This window comes from Anas acuta, chromosome 7, assembly GCF_963932015.1.
Source record: "Anas acuta chromosome 7, bAnaAcu1.1, whole genome shotgun sequence".
Lineage (NCBI taxonomy): Eukaryota > Metazoa > Chordata > Aves > Anseriformes > Anatidae > Anas > Anas acuta.
This window is the reverse complement of record NC_088985.1, coordinates 29,600,389-29,619,408: the sequence shown is the minus strand read 5'-3', so window position 1 is coordinate 29,619,408 and position 19,020 is coordinate 29,600,389. Positions and strand designations below refer to the sequence as shown.

At 39.5% G+C, this 19,020-nt stretch overlaps 1 protein-coding gene across 3 annotated transcripts; it reads left to right on the top strand.

Annotated features, from left to right (window-relative positions):
- The first annotated feature begins 247 nt into the window (after positions 1-247).
- On the top strand, positions 248-16,787 carry DCLRE1A (DNA cross-link repair 1A). Of its 3 annotated transcripts, XM_068688626.1 has the most exons (11): positions 801-941; positions 1,090-1,211; positions 2,392-3,975; positions 5,925-6,058; positions 6,871-6,989; positions 8,704-8,847; positions 9,772-9,917; positions 11,495-11,649; positions 15,350-15,491; positions 16,142-16,341; positions 16,604-16,787. In XM_068688626.1, exons 2-10 carry the CDS (start codon positions 1,103-1,105, stop codon positions 16,306-16,308), a joined length of 2,700 nt encoding a protein of 899 aa, XP_068544727.1. In that variant the 5' UTR covers positions 801-941; positions 1,090-1,102; the 3' UTR covers positions 16,309-16,341; positions 16,604-16,787. The 3 variants fall into 3 exon arrangements, 2 of the variants coding, with proteins under 2 accessions (XP_068544726.1, XP_068544727.1); XM_068688625.1 differs by lacking the exon at positions 1,090-1,211 and having other exon boundaries at positions 249-941; XR_011098344.1 differs by lacking the exons at positions 1,090-1,211; positions 16,142-16,341; positions 16,604-16,787 and adding an exon at positions 12,025-12,148 and having other exon boundaries at positions 248-941; positions 15,350-15,483.
- The last annotated feature ends 2,233 nt before the right edge of the window (positions 16,788-19,020 follow it).

Genomic DNA, 19,020 nt, shown 5'->3' with positions numbered 1-19,020 from the left:
CCTCCCCGATTTTTTACAGGGCTTTTGTTATCCGGAGGAGCATATTCGTCAGGAGAAGCCCTCAGCGCGCCAACGCCGGCTCGGCAGATTCCACACAGCCTTTTATTTTCCCGCCTTTCTCCTTTTTTAAATAATAAAATAAAATAGATGAACAGATGCGAAAAGCGGCGCAAATCAGACAATTAGGGCGGTGGGATTTTTTTGGGGGGGGAGGGGGATGCTGCGGGAAGGGTGACGAAACTGCCGCGGAAAGCCTCGGTGGCCGGGGCCGCTGAGGGGCAATGGCGGCGGCCGGGGCTGAGGGGAGAGAGGGAGGCGGTAGTTGAATCCTGAGGGGCTGAGGGGCCGCCGTGCTGATGTCCCCTCACGGGCTGCTGCTGGCTTTGGGGCCCGGGTTGGGGTCGTTAAGATGGAATCGGGGCGCTTGGCTGCCGGGCGGAGGGGAGAGAGGGCGCCTTAGGGGAAGGCGGGCTGGGTTTGTGGGGTGTCCCCTCAGGAGGGCGGGGAGGGGGGGTTGTGCGGGGCCATGGCTGAGGAGGCTCTGCTGGAGGAGGACATTTGGGAGTACAGGTCCGTCAGGAAGCGCAAGCGACAAAGCGCTTCGGAGAGGCCCTCGGCTCCTCTGCGGAAAGTAACCGAGGGCAGGGGCAGGCTGAAAAGGAGAAATGGAAATAAGAGAAAATCGGGGGGGAAAAATGGTGATCATCAGGAAAGCGAGCCAACATCACGGCCAAACGAGGATCCAGAGGCGAGTAAAGATGACAGCAGCGTGCTCTCCCAGGAGAGCACAGGCAGCCAGGCAGAGCGCAGCCCACAGAGCACAAGGCCGGTGCACGACGGGCACTGTCCCAGCTGCCAGATGCCCTTCGCCTTGCTGCGAGTCCAGACGCCTCGGTGGCACGTTGCCGAGTGTTTGGACACCCCTGGATCCACTGAAAAAGGTAGGAGTAGGGTAAGAGAAAAGCTCTTCAGGAAGCAGCGTGAAAGCTTCAGTTTTCATAATTGGTTCAAAACGCGAGATGGTAGCTGGTATGATTTTCAGAAAGTTGTTGCTGATCATCTATTGACATTTTCTTATCAAATTTTCAGCTCTTTGTGAAGAATGTGGAAATCTGATACGAAAATTTCAGAACCTAATCTCAAAAAATATGTGATAGAGATTCATGATGGTTTAGCAAATCCCACTTTTCACTGGCTTGAAGAAATCGAAGGTGAATATTTACCAGCTTAAAATATTGGAATTCCTTTCAATCATTCAGTCAGTGTTCACCAAAAACCTCCTTCAGCTGAGACTTCTCTACTTGTAACACTGAATTTCCTGAAGTATGTATGTTGTTATCCTATATCCATGTTGGTATGGGTATCAGCAATAAATGTGTGATTTGTGCGGTTCTCTGAGGACAGCTGTAACCAGAAATAAGTCTGTTAGGTTAATTTGCTTGAAACATTAGCCCTGGGTCAAGTATGCTTTAGAAATTTTATCCAGAATTATACATGGATATTCCTGTATTACAAGATAACACTGGTTCACAGTTCTGTTCAAGAGGAATAGAGATGGAACCATTCCCATGACTAGTTCCATGTGAGGAAATACAGTGTTTATAAATAACTGCAACTTATCTTTTCATATCTTTTTTACTTTCCTTGAAGTTTCTTCAGAACAGTGAAATCTGAGCTCTTATTCCTGATGTTGGCAGTGGTTTTAACTTGATGCAGATGTGTTAACACCTGATTTCCACCTCTTCCTCCCATAATTAACAGATGAAAAATACTGATTGATTTGCATCTGTCTTTAAATTCTTAAAAGTTAGGCTACCAAACTCAACAAAAATTGCATAGGGAACAGCCGCGGGTTTTTTTGCTGGCAAATGGATCCTGAATACTTTAAGGACATAAGTATATACATGACAGTTTTCAAATTTAACATATAACCTAACAGACCATTTTAAATGCAGTTTCAGGTTGATTCAGAACCTAGGCTTGGTTTGTTTTGAAACATATCTTGGCCTATTTCTGGTGCTGTTACTCTGAGATCATTGCCTGTGCATGACACACTTCGAAACCAGAAGCCATGTAACTACGTTAGCACAGTACTGAAACAAGGTGCCATGCTCTTGTTGGAAGGGTGAATGAATTCAAGGTTAGTGGGTTAGTGCTGTGTTAGTGTCAGCCTTTTGGTTTTAGTTTGGAAACATTCTCGTTCTGGCCTTGTCTCTGGAACGAGATCTGGCAGCTTGAAAATTACTTTGTACTTGTGGCTTCTCTCCTCCAATAGCTGTATTTATAAGAAACAACTTTTAAGTTGTATGCCATGTGTTTTTTATTTTAATGATTATGCCAATTATATATGCAAACATATTAACAGAACTTCTCTTTAAACTGTTTTCATAGAGTGTCCTGATGGCTTACTCTGCACTTCTACCATTCCATCCCACTACAAGCGCTATAGTCATTTCCTACTTGCAGCGAGCAGGGCGGGAGAATATCTGGTAAGCTCTTCGGCACACGCTTTGGAGGGGAAGTCCACATGCTCTACTGCTGCAAAGTCTGGTTGTTTCCCAAGTCATTCAGAAGAAATTTCACAGAATGAGAAACAATCCAATAATGTAAAAAACATCCCAAAATACGAGTGTGCATCAATGGTACAGAGCTCACCACAAAAGAAGACTCTAAATATAACCAGTGAAAGTACTTCCTCTTTTGCACATGCTCAAAACTCTCAACAAACATTTCAGTTTACACAAACCACAGATAATAGTTGTAAATTTGAATTTTATGACTTTGCGTCCTCTCAAGAATGTGTTACAGGAGGGGATCTGAGTAGTCAAAAAGACACAAATCAGCCAAGTCTACTACAGTCAAAAGTGGACTTCAGTGACTGTGAAATTTCTTACTCTCCACTGAGTACTTGTGAGGAAAGTGAAGAGGAAACTGATGAAGAGGAGAAAAAAGCAAAAGTATCACAAAACGAATTATTCAAAGGCCAGAACTTTGAAGATACAGAATCTGATTCTGTGGAGGTCAAAAAGTGCAATGGACTTCTTTTACAGCAGAAGCATCAGTACAAGCATATTGAACAGGGAAATTTTGTATTAAAAAACCAACACTGTGAGGAAGTAAATACATGGAACTGTCAACATTATAGTGGAATAGCTGCTTCTCAAAGTCATGTGAGCAGCAACTTCTGTAATTCAGCATGTGTAGGTAATCAGCATCATCAAGAGGCCGTAGTGACAGACTCCTCTTTTCCTTTTAGTTGTGAATTATTTGAGGAGGAGGTTCAACAGCCAGGATTAATTTCCTCAGCTACTGATGCAGGTAACACAGAGTTGAAAGGTAGTGGTGCTCCTGCTTTGGATTCTGTGTGTGTGGGTCTTACAGGTACGCCACTGGTGGCAGTCAGGGAAGGTGCTGGCTCTCCTCTGTCACAAAAAAGTAAGGTTAGGAGGGACCCAAATAACGGTTTAACCGATCCAGGTAAAATGGCTGCTAGTGCAATTGAAAAAGCTGCTCACCAGGAGAGTTCACAGTCGGTAGTGAAGAAAGAAGAAAACCTTAACGCAGCTGATGCATGCTTTCCCAGCTCCGTCTCTAAAACAGTGTCATCTCATCCTTTAGCAAGTGCGAATGCCAAATCCAGTTCTGCCAAAGAACTCAAACAAATGGACATTGGTGTTTTCTTTGGGTTAAAACCCAAAGTAAAAGAGGAAAGTAAGAGAGAGGTGTGTTTGAGTGAGGAAAAGCAGACACCAAGTTCAGGAACTCCCAATGGAAAGAGGCCCAAACAGCAAAAAAGGAAAGCTGAGGGATCTGTGGAGGACGTAGAAGGAGCTGAAGAAAGTTCAAATAAGAATGGAGAGCTGGTAGATGTAACTTCTGGTGGCCGCAGAAAGTGGAGAAAAAAAATTAGAGAATTACCTGCTACAGGTGAAGGAGCAAGAAAAAAACAGTGCCCTTTCTACAAGAAAATACCAGGTGAGAGACAATTATTTCTTTCTGTAGTGATTAACCAATTTGGGTTGGTGTATTGTGTTTTTCCCTAATGTAAGCTTTCAGCGTGTTCACTCCCCATAGTCATTTAGTGTTGCAGTCTGTAACAAATTTTCCTTCTTCCATCCCAGTCAATGAAGTCTTGTTTGGGTGCAGATAACCAGAAGAAAGTGATTGTAGATCCAGAGTCATCAATAGCCTCATCAATAAAGCACACTGACATAGTCATCTCAGGAAAGTGATTTTAGGGATAGACTTTTGCATGTGTTTGACAGAATAAAAAGCATGAGGAGTATTTAAAGACTGATTTATGTTCTTATTTTTTTGGATATATCCCTTGTTAATATGCACTTATTTTTAATTCCCAAATTTAATCTTCTACATTGTTTCATTTGCCAGTGAAAATGGGGCAGTCGATAACAATTATTTCCTTACAGTAAGTTAAAAAAAAAAATTGTTTTGTATATGAAGCTCACAAATAGTAGAAATACGAAGTGCTACAAGTATGTAAGCAAAGAAATTAAAACCAAGCAAAAAAATTGGCTCAGCAAAACAGACAGGAATCCCTCAGTCTTCTCAAGCTAAATACAGAATACATGAGGAACTTTAAAAAACAAAGAAATAAAACTTCACATCCTCTCAGTTCTGTTTACCACCAAAGGATTTAGTCTTAATAAGATATCTGAGGAAGCCAAATACATCGGTGATTCCAAGTGCCAAGCTGCTGCTTGAGGATTGACCTACAAGTGCGTGTGAGGTTACACCTGTATCTTGGGTTCTGTGGGCTGAGAGCATTTCCCATATGTAATAAATGTGAGATGCAGAGTTCTGTGCTTACAGTGAAATTCTAAAGTTGCTTTGCTATTATCTATGTTATTTGGTATTCTCAGCTTTATTACTAGACTTGAAGTGTATTTGACTGTGTTTTCTATGTTGCTAATGATATGTATCTATCCCTGTGGCATAATATAACTCAGCCTCCCTAACGTGTCGAGTTTGGTATCTCTCAAACAGGTTTTTGTTTGTTTGTATTGTTTTCTTTTGTTTTCTTTTGGTTTCAATTAACAGACCACTGTATTTTTTTTGACTTGCAAACACTTGATGTTTGATCCTCCAGTGAATAGAACTGTTTCTAGCCCTACTGGGAGATCTGGGAAATTTGCATAACAGACAGTGAAAAATATTTGAGTGCCACCAAATACAGTAGTTCTGTGCAGTATTTGGTGGTTTTACAAAAGTGTAACCCAATGTGCAAGGACCATCTGTCATACATATACACTTAAAAAATTAGATTTGCAGAGAGCTGTCTTTATGCAACACCTTTATGCAAACAGCACCTCACTGAGAACGTGGAATAGCTGCAAGTTGGTCAAGTTTCATCTCAACAAATTTTTTTGAAGACCCCGGATCGCTTATTTGGTAACTAGTAACTTGGTAGCATTTTTTAGGAGTAATATTAACCATAGAGTAATTGAAAAATTACAGTTTGATCACAAAATGCGTTTTGTTTTTTTTTTTTAAGCTGTCATTCTCCATTTTATCTTGTGTTAAGATGCTGGTATTAGATTTTAATTCACATGAACTTTCAAAAATAATAGCTGAATGCAGATAGATGTTTTCTATTTGCTTTGCCATCTGTGTAGGATGGCAGCTGAACAACAGATATATGGAAGACCTTTGAACATATTTGCACTTGGACGCTTTGCTAAATCTTTGTTTTAATGAGATAAAATCTTTTTTGTGACTGTTGACTCATACAAAACATGTTCATCCTTAAATCGTCCCTAAAACTTTATATAGAGTGTAGCTGTTGTCCCTTTTCAATTTGGAAGAAATAAATAAAAAAGAATAACATTAAAAATCTAACTAGAAACTTGTTCTGAACTATGCATGTTTACTGACAAGGTTCTTCTGCCTTTTTCCTTCTGCTGCAGGAACTGGTTTTACAGTTGATGCTTTCCAGTATGGAGAAATTGAAGGCTGCACAGCCTATTTCCTCACTCATTTTCACTCTGATCACTATTGCGGGTTGACAAAAAACTTCATGTTTCCAATCTACTGTAACAAGGTAAGGGCTTTCAAGATTAGTGGATGTTATCCAACTGTTTGCAACTACAATCACTTCTACAGTGGTGAAAATAAATAGAGGACCAGAAGTTCCGCTGTTGGGGCAATTATGCATGGTGGAAATTTGTAGGGGAATGTGGGATCCCCTTGCAAGAAAGCTTTGGGGAGACCTCATTGCAGCTTTTCAATGCTTAAAGGGGGCTTATTAAAAAAAAAAAAAAAGATGGAGAGTGACTTCTTGTTCAGTCAGATAATGACAAGGAATGGTTTTAAACTAAAAGGGGAAATTTGAGTTATTTGAGTTAAAGGTTAAGAGCAAATTCTTTGCTTGGAAAGAGGTGAGGCACAGGCTGCCCAGAGAAGTTGTGGATGCCCCATCCCTGGAGGTGCTCAAGGCCAGGTTGGATGGGGCCTTGACCAACCTGATCTAGTGGGTGGCATCCCTGTCCGTGGCAGGGAGGTTGGAACTAGGTCATCTTTAAGGTCCCTTCCAAACCATTTGTGATTCTTGACTAGTCAGTCTGTAACAGATGTTTGCTGTGTTGTTCCTCCGTGTTGGCCTCCTCTTGGATTCCAACCCATAACTTGCTGACAGGCTTTCAAAAGTTTATTTGTTTTTTTTTTTTAAGACAGCTTTTCTTCAGTTTGCTTTTTGAGAGGTGAAATGCTACTGAAAGGCTTGATTACATGCAGGATCTCATAGTTTCTCTCAAAGCCAGGCTGTCTGGCTTTGAGAGCTTTTGTTTCTAAAATAAACAAAGGCTTTTTTTAGATTCTGTTCCTATTCCATATTAAATCCTTTTCTTGTTACAGATAACTGGCAATCTGGTGAAGAGCAAACTTCGAGTCAAAGAGCAGTACGTCCATGTGCTGCCGATGGACACGGAATGTGTCGTGAATGGGATCAAAGTGGTGTTGCTCGATGCCAATCAGTATGTATCACTCCATTGGTTGGATAGAATATTAAGATAACTGTACAGAGGCAGTTTTTATTTCTGTAGTTCTTAGGTTTTAGTGGATCTGAAAAAAGGGTAGAAATTCTTCAGATACCTGACATGACTTAGTAATGTGCATTTTCACTTCACGAGAGCATTAGGCATGTAGAAACCTAAATATATAGCAAGTAGTTAGCTTTTGGAATAGGTGGGTTGTTTTTGAAAATCAAATCTAGGCTTTTTTGATAGCTCTACCTTACTTTTATTTTTGCTAGCAATGAGTCCATTAGTGTCAACCACACATAGCTCCTTAATTTTTACACTTCTGAGAGCTTGGGATTTTCCAGTGGTCTGGACACTTAAGTTTTTGTTATCTAGCTGGGAACATCCTAGAACTGGTTATCAGATCTGTTAGGTTTCAGCTGAAGATATTGAGATCTTCAGCTAAAGAAAAATGTGTTCCTTTGGATCCTGAGAGAGACAAAACCTAGCCAACATTTTTAAAATTGAATGATAAAGAAAACCCTGTTGAAATCTGGAGGGGGAAAAAAATATCTACTGGATTTGGTGATAAAGGGTGAGATCTTTGCCCAGCATTGCACTGTCAGTGTGTGGTAATGCTGGATTTAGGGTTCAGTAGCTGCTGGATTCCATCCTCATGCTCTTGCCATTCTGTCTCTTGGTACCTTATTTGGCTATGGGCTCGAAGAGAAGTCCTTTTCCTAAACTATATATTGACACACAGCACTGTGTCACAGCTGGTTTGAATATTACTTATCTTAGGCTTTGTTTATAGTTGGAGAGATAAGATTCCATGAAGTCCTTTGAGAACCCTTTCTGGGAATGAAGGAAGCCTTGTTTCTTATGTAATTTGGACACTTTTCATTTTTCCTGTTTGCCTCCTTGATCCCCTGCCTTCAATTTAAAAGGCATGTAAACCTTAGGTACAAAGTTCAACTTCTTGGAGAGTTTACCAATTCTGTCATTTTAGCTCTGATTCATGCCAGTTTTCCTGGTTTCTGAGATTTCATTTACCCTTTACAGATGATTCATGTCCAAAATAGTCCCAGTCTGGTTTTCCAGTCTGCACTTGCCCTTCAGACAGCTTTGGTGAGGAACTGCAGAAGGCGCAGTGGATGCATTGTGGCCAACACAAGAGTTGTATTTATAACCACTGAATTCTGGATATTGGATGATGTTTAAAACCTGCAAATAGAGTTTAAAAGGAAATGCTTCAGTAAGTCCTAGAGGAATGAAGATACATCTGAAATAATAATGTTTCCCCCAAATAAGAATGCTGCTGCTTTTTGGTGTGCTGTTTCTTCTTTAAATCAAGTTTAATAGAATCTCAGAAATTGCAACTGAGGCAGCATCTTTGTTGTACCTAGAAGAAAGAACATCCCCAAAAGGGATATAAATAATAATGCTTGATTACTTTATTGTTGGTAATTTTTCTTCTTTCTGTCTCAGCTGAGAACTCAAGGCTACTTTGAGGCAATAAGGATAGCTTTAGGATTCCTTATAAAACAAAAATTTCTAGCTAACTTAGGCAGTGTAGTAGCTCTGATTTTAAAATGCTGTTCTGCAGCCTTTCATGCCACTGATATACACTGATAAACAGTGGTTTATCTCTTGTCTCAAGGCACTATACCTATATAGAAACTAACATAATTTGCGTGGTGTTTTCTTGTTTTTTGTTTTTCCTTTCCAGTTGTCCAGGTGCAACAATGATCCTTTTTTGTCTGCCCAGTGGAACTGCTATCCTGCACACAGGAGACTTCAGGGCAGATCCTTCTATGCAGCGCTACCCTGCTTTGCTTGGTCAAAAAGTCCACACCCTTTACCTTGATACTACGTAAGCTGCATTTAACATACATTTTATATATTAATCCTCTTTTCAGTTTAGTAAAACTTTATGTGAACCACATAAATGTAAGTATAAATGACCTTACTGTTTTAACACTTGTTAGCTAGTGTTATACAGACTTCTGAAAAATATCTGATTTTATATACGTCTGCCTTGTTCATCTCCTATGCTGTTACGTGAGAGATTAAAAGTAGGTGTTGGAAAAGATAGTCAAGTATTTGTTGAGATGACCATCTTATTTATACATGGTATTAAGTTCTGGGTTGCAAAATTTGTACATTAAGCGTTTAACTCTAAAAGTAGAGGATTGTGCAACGTTGCTTTTATGAGTATTCAGCTATATTATGAAAGGGGTCGGGAGAAGAGAGAATTCAGAGAGTGAAAGAATGCCAAATGGTTGTCACTTATCCAGGTTTTCATTAGACCTTTCTGTGACTCATGTATATAAAATTGTTTTTCTGTATATGATGACTAATGCCCAGCTGCAGTCTTTCATTTCTCTTCCATATGTTTCTGCGAATGAATAATGCTTTATGTTATGGTTTGTGTGCATGAGGAAAAATAGACATAAGGATGTAATTAGTACGTGCTGCAAATATCTAGCTTGAAAGAGCACTTGGTATTTATAGAGGAAAAAAAGCTACAGAATTGAGTGGCAGTGTCAGACAAGTGAATGGTTGTAGGGTTGTAGAGAGAAGACTGATATACTCAGTGTAAATTTTATTCCAATAATTTTATCTGAACACTTTAGTGATTTCTAATAGATTTTAAGTAGACTGAAGTTATGTTTCAGAATAGCATCTTTGTCATTACTTTGTGTAAGTGTGCATGCAAGTTGGAGGTCCTTCTTGGTAAATTCAGATTTTTTCCATTTAGTGTAATGAATTGGTGTGTCTTGTTTCCATGCCCCAGGTACTGTAGTCCTGAATACACTTTTCCTTCTCAACAAGAAGTTATCCAGTTTGCTGTCAATACTGCCTTTGAGACAGTGACTTTAAACCCACGTACTCTAGTTGTCTGTGGCACTTACTCCATTGGAAAAGAAAAAGTTTTTTTAGGTATGTAAAAAACCTGTAACTGATCAAATAATTAAATGTCTAAATCAGTGTTAACGACTTTTTCTTGAAAAACATAAATGGTCCCTTAGTCTTAATAATCAGATATTGCATTAAGAAATCAAACAGATTTAATAATCCTACTGCTAGTTTTTTATTTTTCTCATCAGTAAGTTTAAACTTTTTGATAGAAGTATTTTTTTGCCATTTTTACAACCACCACCCCCCACACACATACGCAGAATACATATTTGGATACCACATGAATAAACCTGTTCAATTGATTGTGGTGAGAAAAGGGCTAAAGACAACTTAAAAGCATAAATGACATTTTCAGTTTTAATAATTTTATTCTGCTAAGAGAGCACGGGGATGTAGTTATTCTTCAACTTCTATTATTGCTAACAGTTTTTCCTTCCAGGTTTACATTATGCATTTTCATGAATACGTATAGTAATCAGTTTTAATGAAATCTGTTTTAACACAGCATTCCCCAAACCAAAACACATCTTTTCTGTCTTAATGAAAATCTTGTATGCTATGCTTCACTCAGTTACAGTGTTAGAAAACAAATTGATTGCCCAGATGTATACCCTGGAGCAGGCAGCTGTGTACCATTTGTGATTTGAGTATATTTGAAGTCATCAATACAAGAATTTCACACTGAAATTTAGATTATTTACATTGTTTGTAGCATATTCCAAAAACTAAGTGTTTCTGGCTTATTTGAAATAAATAACAATTCACCCCAGTAACATTTTACCAAAGAAATATGACTTAGAACTTATCAAAGTGCTTCTATTCTCCTTCTCTTTCCAGTTGTCATACTAAATTCTGGTACTAAAAAATATATTTTTTGTGTTTTTTGTTTTTTTTTAAACAGCCATTACAGATCTTTCTTCTTAATTTTAGGATATGAAATACCATTCATCCTGTTGAATATGGATTTTTTTTCAATATTAAAAATAATTGTGGTATTGTAGGGTATCCCGAGTTTGAAGGGACCCACAAGGATCATCAGCTCCAACTCCTGGGTCTGCATGAGACCACCCAGAAAATCAGACCCTATGTCTGAGAGCATTGTACAAACACTGCTTGACCTCCATCAATCTGAGTGCAATGCCCACTGCCCTGGGGAGCCTGTCCCAGTGCCCGACCACCCTCTGGGTGCAGAACCTTTCCCTAACCCCCAGCCTGACCCTCCCCTGTCCCAGCTCCATGCCGTTCCCTGAGGTCCTGCTCAGTGCCTGCCCCTCCACTCCCCTCGTGAGGGAGCTGTCGTGAGGCCTCCCCTCAGCCTGCTCTGCTCTGGGCTGAGCAAACCAAGGGACCTCAGCTGCTCTTCACTCATCTTGCCCTCTAGGCCCTTCTCCATCTCTGTAACCCTCCTTTGGACACTCTCTAACACTTTTATGTCCTTTCTATACTGTGGTGCCTAAACCTGCACACACCACTTGCAGTGATAATCCAGTACAGTAACTAGGAATGTCTCCAAAACAAGTAACAAAATACCTCTTACTTTTATATTTTTTTCTGTGTGTTTGGTTGTTTACTTTTTTTTTTCCCAATTAATCCTAAAGCAATTGCTGAAGTTCTGGGCTCGAAAGCAAGCATGTCCCGTGATAAATACAAAACACTGCAGTGCTTGGAGTCAGCAGCTGTTAATTCCCTCATCAGTGTGGACTGGGCTGGTACTTTGCTTCACATTCTTCCCATGATGCAAATTACTTTTAAGGTAAGTTCTGAAAATGTACTCTGTTAGTTAACTTGCTAGCTAATCTTACTGTTGGTTCCTCCCAGCCAGTGTTGTTTGGTGCTTTTTACCCTCTTGTCAGATCATATTCATTTAGTAGAGTTTTGACATACTGCAGTACATTGAAAATGAAATGCAATTAAGCATTAATAAATGTTTCCAAACGTGATGCACTGGAAGTGTAACTTCAGTTCAGTGCTTGTACAAGATAAGGTAAGGTTTGTTCAAAGGCTGGCTCTTTGCAGGCCTTTTTGAAGTAGGTTTATGTAATGACTGCAGGATCTATCCTATTAGCAATTAATATATTTTGACATTGAGTCCCTGTTTTGAGCCTGTCTTTTACTTTGTGTGATATAGGAGAAGACCAGAAGGATTTTCTGGCTGAGACTTCCTCTGTTTTGAGGCAGCCCACGAGAATTTCCGAATTTCAGCCTGTTGTTTGACATGAAAAGGAATAGGGTTCTCCATGTTCATCTCTCAGGTCAATTTCCTTGGATTTACAATCATTCTTTCATCTGTTAAAAGAATATGCTTTCTGCTCTGGTGCTGAAGAATGTGAATATGGATACTTGGGGTACATACGGGAATACAGATACTGGAAAATCAGCGAAAAGCCCTCCATAAACAAATGCACTCAGTAAATGAATTGAAGGACACTTCATACATACATGTGCTTTGTTTTTTCCACACACAGGAATCTTATTTGTAGCAAAAGCAAGTAAAGCAGTTTTTAAGACATTATTTCTTCTTAGATGACTTTAAATACACATTTCAGTCAAGAGATTTGAGACAGTAGGATTTTCTTGTTGAAAGTTTTTGTGGGGATTTCTTAGTTAGGAAAGGTGACAAATCCCTGGGGGGAAAAGGTGTTTCTAAGCAGACCACAAAATACAGAATGACAATAAGGCAAAGCAGCAGGCTCTAGTTTAAAGATAATCTGAAAGACCGAGAAACAGTGGTCACTTAGGCCTTACAAACTTGGATTTATTTTTCTGCTTTAGTGCAGGCCTGCTGTGCCATCCCAAGCAAATTCTTCAGAGCAAGATGGTATTTAGCTGCAGACCCAGTCAAGGTCAGAGTTGACCTAAAAAGGAGAAAAGGAGGTGGTGTGATTTGGACAGGAGCTCCAGGAAAAAGAACTTAGTGTTTCAGTATTCTAAGTTGTTCTATAATCTTTTCAGTGGTGAGACAGGAAATGAGTGATGGGAATATATATGGATATTTTTTTAACATGTTGTCTTAATAAATAGTGCTATATGTTAATTTCGTCTGCAGCTTTTTGGCTTGTTACACAATTCTGCTGCTGCATCCCAGTGTGTGCGGCGTACTCACATAGTTGGACTTTTTTGGGCAGAGGGCGTGATTATACCACAAGGATGTCTTACGCAGCGTTACTTGTCGGGGTGAGGCAGTTGTATCGTGTGCAGGGGCTTATCTCTGAGTGGGGATTCTGGACAAATCGACAGCGTGTCAGAAGCGATGCCTGGACCCTGCAAAGGGCTGGGAAGGGCTAAAGGCACAGAGGTTCAGAGGACAGAGATGGGGGGCCTGGGGTACCAGCTATGGTCCTCTGCACTGGGACTTTCACTTCATTTGTGAAGTTGTTTGAATTTGGTCTCACCCTCTTGTTAATAATTTTGTGTTCATGTGAAGAAGGCAGCCCAGTGGTCTTCCAGAGGCTAAGCTTCTGATGAGGCCAGTAACTAGGTGTGAATGCCCTGGTGAAATGTAGTATCAATAAAATGTGAGAATGTTAAGTGCTTAAAGATGAGTTCCTATCGCCTTTCATCTTATTTCTGTTCCAGTAGCATCAGTAAACATGAACTCAATATTTTAAGGATAAATTAGCCGATCAAGTACTGCTGACTTCAGCAACACTAGATAACAGCCTGTCGTGGCAATTGAAGGGGGCTGATTTAGCAGTAAAATGTATTTTCCATTTTAAAAGGATGAAGGTTTAGGATAGTGTTGGCCAAAGAAATAAAAGAAGAGATTGGAATGCGTATTTAAAGTGAACTTGTTATGAGCAAACACTGTAGTCATTTCTTTTGTGGAAAGAGGCCGTCTTTTCTACAGTGCTTGTGTGCTTCTCTTGAAACAAAAACAACATTTTATAAGTCAAAAGTTGGGACTTCTGCCACTTGAATATGCAGTGGAAGATTTCCAGAGGACTGGGGTCTTCAGGTCCATGCACCTCCTTCACGTTGCTTAGCTCCGTAACGTCATTCACTGAAAATTGAGGGGAGATGTTGAGAAGTATCTGTGATTGAAATGCACAAATTGTTTTTGATGGGATTGAAATTGCATCCTTAGTGTGAATGTAGCACACTTGATTTGTAACAAAAATTGAGAACAAATTAGCACTGGTTACTATCATAATCATTGTGTTTGAAGTACTGGATCTCAGTCAGGCAAGGGGAGGCAGTACAGTTTTTGTGAATTGTTGCCTTAAGCCCTGTCAGTCTTCTTAAATGAAGTGTGAAGAAGCAGGCTGCTGCAGTTGTATTTGTAATCTAGTGAAGATTGAACTTCTGCAGTGCATTAAGAGCCATGGAGGCTGGCCGTGATTCCTGCTGCAAGTGTGTTGTGGTAGGGTTTTTTGTAAGTCTTCTACGTGCCCAGATTGATGGGTTCTGTGTGTTGCTACTGGGCATGGTACTGAAGGTGCTGCTAAATGCAGCAGTGTCGCAGGCAGCTTTCCACTTCCCTGTGTGATGATTTTCAAGTGTCTGGCAGGGTGGTTAGTGGTTAGTGTTCTGTCACAGCCTCCCCATCTCCACCCCCTTCCCCTTTTTTATTCAGCAGTCTTTCTTTTTTGTATTCCTCTTCCTGCTGCTGCTGTGAAGTTTATGATTTTGAGTTCTAAAATCTCATAAGTCTTTCAAATGAAGAATATGCCTTTAAGGTTTTATACAGGACACATGAAATTGATTTTCTGCTTTTGGTTTGAAATAATACTGACTTCACTTTATCCAGGAATAGGATTGTACATTCCTTATACTTCTCTCTCATCTTCTTCCTGATCCTAGCTTAAACAACATCAAAGGCTAACTTAGCCAACTTGGCAACTATTTAAATTTCAATTTATTTTTTTTATTTTTTTTTCTTAAGAGTGAAGAGATGGGAGCTAGTTTCCTTCCTACCATGACTGGAGACATGATAAAGCACAGTTAGTTGTCAGAGCAATACTCTACTTGTGCACTGGCTTGCTGCAATTTTTTGGGTAGTTTACTTAATCTTTGAGTGCTTCTGGAAACAAACGGATATCAAGATGTCAGTGGTACTTTAAATTAACCAGATGATTTTGCACTGAAGCTGGCTTTTACTTTCTTTTATCAGAACTCAGCTGCAAGAGTGCTGACCTCCAGCTGAGCGAAGGAAATGAATAGCTTGGGGGCAAGATATACAAGATGTAATTATGCCTCATGTGTTCTGATTTGTAATGCGTAGCTATTAATATGCGCTTATTCAGACGAAGCAGTTGAGATCCTAGCGTACAAGGTGTTCTGCAAATTTAAATATTTATCATTATTAATTTGAAGGCAGGTGGTATTTAAAAGAAAAAAGTTCTTATTCATGAAAAAATAAAATTTAGTCTGAGGTGTCTCCGTCATAAAATCTCCAATATTTAGACTAAAGAGACGTTTAATGGGACTCGGTATGTGCTATATTCTTTTAACAGGGCTTGCAAGACCACTTAAATAAGTTTTCTGAGAATTTTGATCAAGTTCTGGCTTTCAAACCTACTGGATGGACCTACTCTGATTCATGCCTTTCTCTGCTGGATATCAAGCCTCAGACGAGAGGAAGGATCACCATTTATGGTATAAGTGTGGTAACGATTCAGTGCATCTGGTTGTGTGAATGATTTTCTTATTTTTTGTTCTGGAAACTCCAACTGTTCTTTGTAACTAATGCTTTTTCTGATAAATTGTTGAGAAACTGAACAGATGGATCTCTCCAGGAGAAGAGTAATCGAGGACACTGTAAATGTAGATTTTTATGTACATTTTGCTCATGTCCTCCTCTTGCAAACAAAGGCTTTTATATGGTATTGCAGAAACTTCAAGGATGAAATCTTGGTCCTAGTGATGCTGGTGGCAGTTCAGTTCCAGAGCCAAGATTTCATCCCTACCATACCTTACTCCTACAGAGGGGAGACTGGGGATCTTCTTCTCCCTCTCATTTCTTATCAGCAGATGGAGTTGAATCTCTTAAAAACTTTAATGTTCATTTAATTGAATGTTAGATACAGCTCATTTTGCACAGATGATTGATTTGGTAACATAATTCGAGGTAACTTTACCAGAAATGAAATCTGGATTTTCCTTTTACCTTAGCTATATGATTTAAATCTCCAGTTTGATTTTTTTTTTTTTAAATAATTCGAGTTCTTCTGAGCTGAAAGTTTGCAAAAGTATTTTGGCAAGAAGCCAAGCGAACTGACAGATCTCTCTAATTTGCTTTATTTCAGGTATTCCTTATAGTGAACACAGCAGCTACCTGGAAATGAAGCATTTTGTTCAATGGTTGAAGCCACAGAAAATCATCCCCACTGTAAATGTTGGTGACTGGAGAGCCAGAAGCTTGATGGAAAAGCATTTTAGAGACTGGATGACTGAGGGCAATGGACATAAATAACTATAAAGAACATATATGTATGTCTCAAAAGAGGTAGGCTGAAGGGGAAACAAAGTTCTGTGAAATTGTGTTTAATTTCTCCTTTTTCCTTTTAATTTCTCCTTTTTCCTTGGATCTCTGTTTGGGAAGGACTATGCTGCCATTCTTCTGAGAGAGATGGATTTGGAGTGGGGGGGAAAGAGCACCTTGTTTTCTGATGAAATATTAAGTTATGGGAAAATGAATTAGTAACTTGTTTGCAAATGCACGTTTCAGGTTATTCAAATTAATTTCTTTTTCCCATTCTTTTCCTCAGATTATGGAGATGCCTAGATGTACGATGCTGGGAGTGAAACCACCTCCAGGTTCATCATTTTGGAAAATAATTTATTGTAATAAATACATACTTAGAAGAATGAATTTTATAAAAGATATTGCTACCTACATTCTACTCAAGACTTTCTATGTTTTTGCTTTTTTAAATAAAGAACCTCCATGAAGCCTGTGTGTTCTTTCTAAGAGCAAAGTACGTTTCTTTTCAGTACTGTAGTTGCTAATCTGAGAAAACCCTCTAATGCTTTCAGTGAATGTTCCATATATGTTGCTTGTGTTGTCCTTGCAAACTCTCAACACGTGGTCACAAAGCGCAAAAGTGCTTCCTCTTTGTGTAGTACAGAGCTTCTGGGTTTGCAGGGTTGTATGTACAGGTTTGTCACTTGAATTCTGGAAAAACAAGAAAGGCAAATAGCAGTGCTGCCAACAGAAAACTGAGTTTCACTTTGCGTTTTCCTCCTGATTCCTGACAGGTTCTTAGTGCTGCTTTTTCTGTATCTACTTAGTATTTATTATATTGAAGTTGCATGCAGGCACACTGGTGTAATTTTAAACACTAATATAAAAATAATGCCAGAGTTTCAGGACTTAAGAATTTGGATCATGCATAAAGAACTATCCTTCAACTCCCTGGAATGGCTAATCTGGAATTTTCAGTGCCTTTTTTTGTCAGGAAAATGCTTATTTAATGATCAGTGTAAGTATAAACAGATCCGTGTCTTTGAATGATGAGCTCTGTACTGTGATATCACTTTTTATCTTCTCAGAGAAATAACCATGCAAGACTCTGACAGAAAAATATTCTTACACTGATTCACAGTTCTGTCAGTACGTTCACTGAAATACGACGTTGTTAAATGGGTCTGTTTAAATAAGGCAATTAAAGGCATCTGAAGTTTTCATCCTACATAATGCATTATGCTTGCTCCCCTTATCACAAGAACCGTTCACTGTCTTGGATTTGGCATACCCATTTCTACAAATCCACTCCCTCTTGGAGTAGGTGTGTTAAAAAATTATCTGTTAAAAATCTTGCAGCTACTGAGCCTGAAATACTGTCTTATGTGTACAAGTAGGAGCAAATTTGAGGGTACAGCTTGGCAGGTGAATGCTTATAACAGTTCAGTCATGTAGGAATTGTTTGTGGCTTGGGGCTCCTGTGTCTTCTTCTTGACTTGTTTTGCAGAAAGTATGAGGTGCTGGAGTAATCACACTGAGGTCAAAATAGTAATTGCGTCTCTGACATCTTCTTGCTTCCATAATTGCATTTTCAGGAATGAATATCCCTACAGAGAATGAGTGTGTGCGTGGGCTCTGACCATGCTGGTGCGGTTGCAGGTTTGCAGCTCAATTAGTGAGCCTTTATGCAGATAGTAGCAGGGAACCAAAATAAACTGGCTTTCACTGCAGATGGTAGGTGCGAGACACCTGTTGCCTCACGGTGGCTCTACCTCGTGCTATCAGATTCTACGCTGTTACCTAGAGTAAAGGGTTGTGTGGGTGTGTTTTTTTTTTGGGGGGGGGGGGAGGGAAGGGAGAGGCAGGGGGACTAAAGCAAACTTATTTCTGGAACTAACCACAAGAATGTGTCTTGGAAGACGCTGACATCGACATCTACGAGATTGACTCAGTTAATATTGTTCTGATTTGGAACAGATGCTGATAGGCTCACAAAGCAAAAGCAGAAGAGGAATGGCTTTTGTACCAGATTCCTTTTTAGTCTGTATGTACTGGAGTCTGTTTTCAGTTGTGTGCTCTGCTGTAGGTATTGGTGCATCAGCCCTCTGATTGCTTTCATTCCTCCTTCTTTCTGGTTTGTATGTGTACTTCTACCAGCTGTTTTTCGAGGGTAGCCTTGAATTCTGCAGCATTTCATCCTCCTTCGTGTTAGGCGTGCTCCATGTTACCATTTACTTGGCCTCCTTCATATGGAAAAAAAAAAGTCTTCTCAGAATCCAAACTCAGGAAAGAAAGTGGTTTTTATTCTCCATATTGTAAAGGAAGAAGATTAATAACAGGATTAGATTTCTTAGATTGCCAAGAAGAGCAGAGCAACAGATGTGGAAAGCCATTTAATTAAACAAGATTTTTGTGGGAAGATTTATTGCAGGGCCTTTTCTCTCTCCTTTCCTAGATTGTTCCTCGGGAAGGCTCTCTGATCGCAGCTGATTAAGTCCTGTAGGGGGCACAGATCTATGATAAACCTTATTTCAGAGTTGTTGCTCAAGTGTAGTTAAGTAGGACTTGGGGAGTAGCTCCGCTTTTCCTAATGATGGAGAAAATGTTTCCTGTCTTTTGGTAACGTTGACATTCGGGATATATGATGGGAGTGAACAAAATATATATTATTTTGGTTACAAGTGTTCACTCTAACTGAGGATACCACTTTTTCAAAGTCAA

Bases quoted from the DNA above. Each gene is read 5' to 3' on its own strand.
- DCLRE1A (XM_068688625.1), top strand. From the start codon at position 527: ATGGCTGAGGAGGCTCTGCTGGAGGAGGACATTTGGGAGTACAGGTCC. The intron at 3,976-5,924 runs GTGAGAGACAAT...CTTCTGCTGCAG, and splicing joins TTTCTACAAGAAAATACCAG to GAACTGGTTTTACAGTTGAT. The intron at 8,848-9,771 runs GTAAGCTGCATT...TCCATGCCCCAG, and splicing joins ACCCTTTACCTTGATACTAC to GTACTGTAGTCCTGAATACA.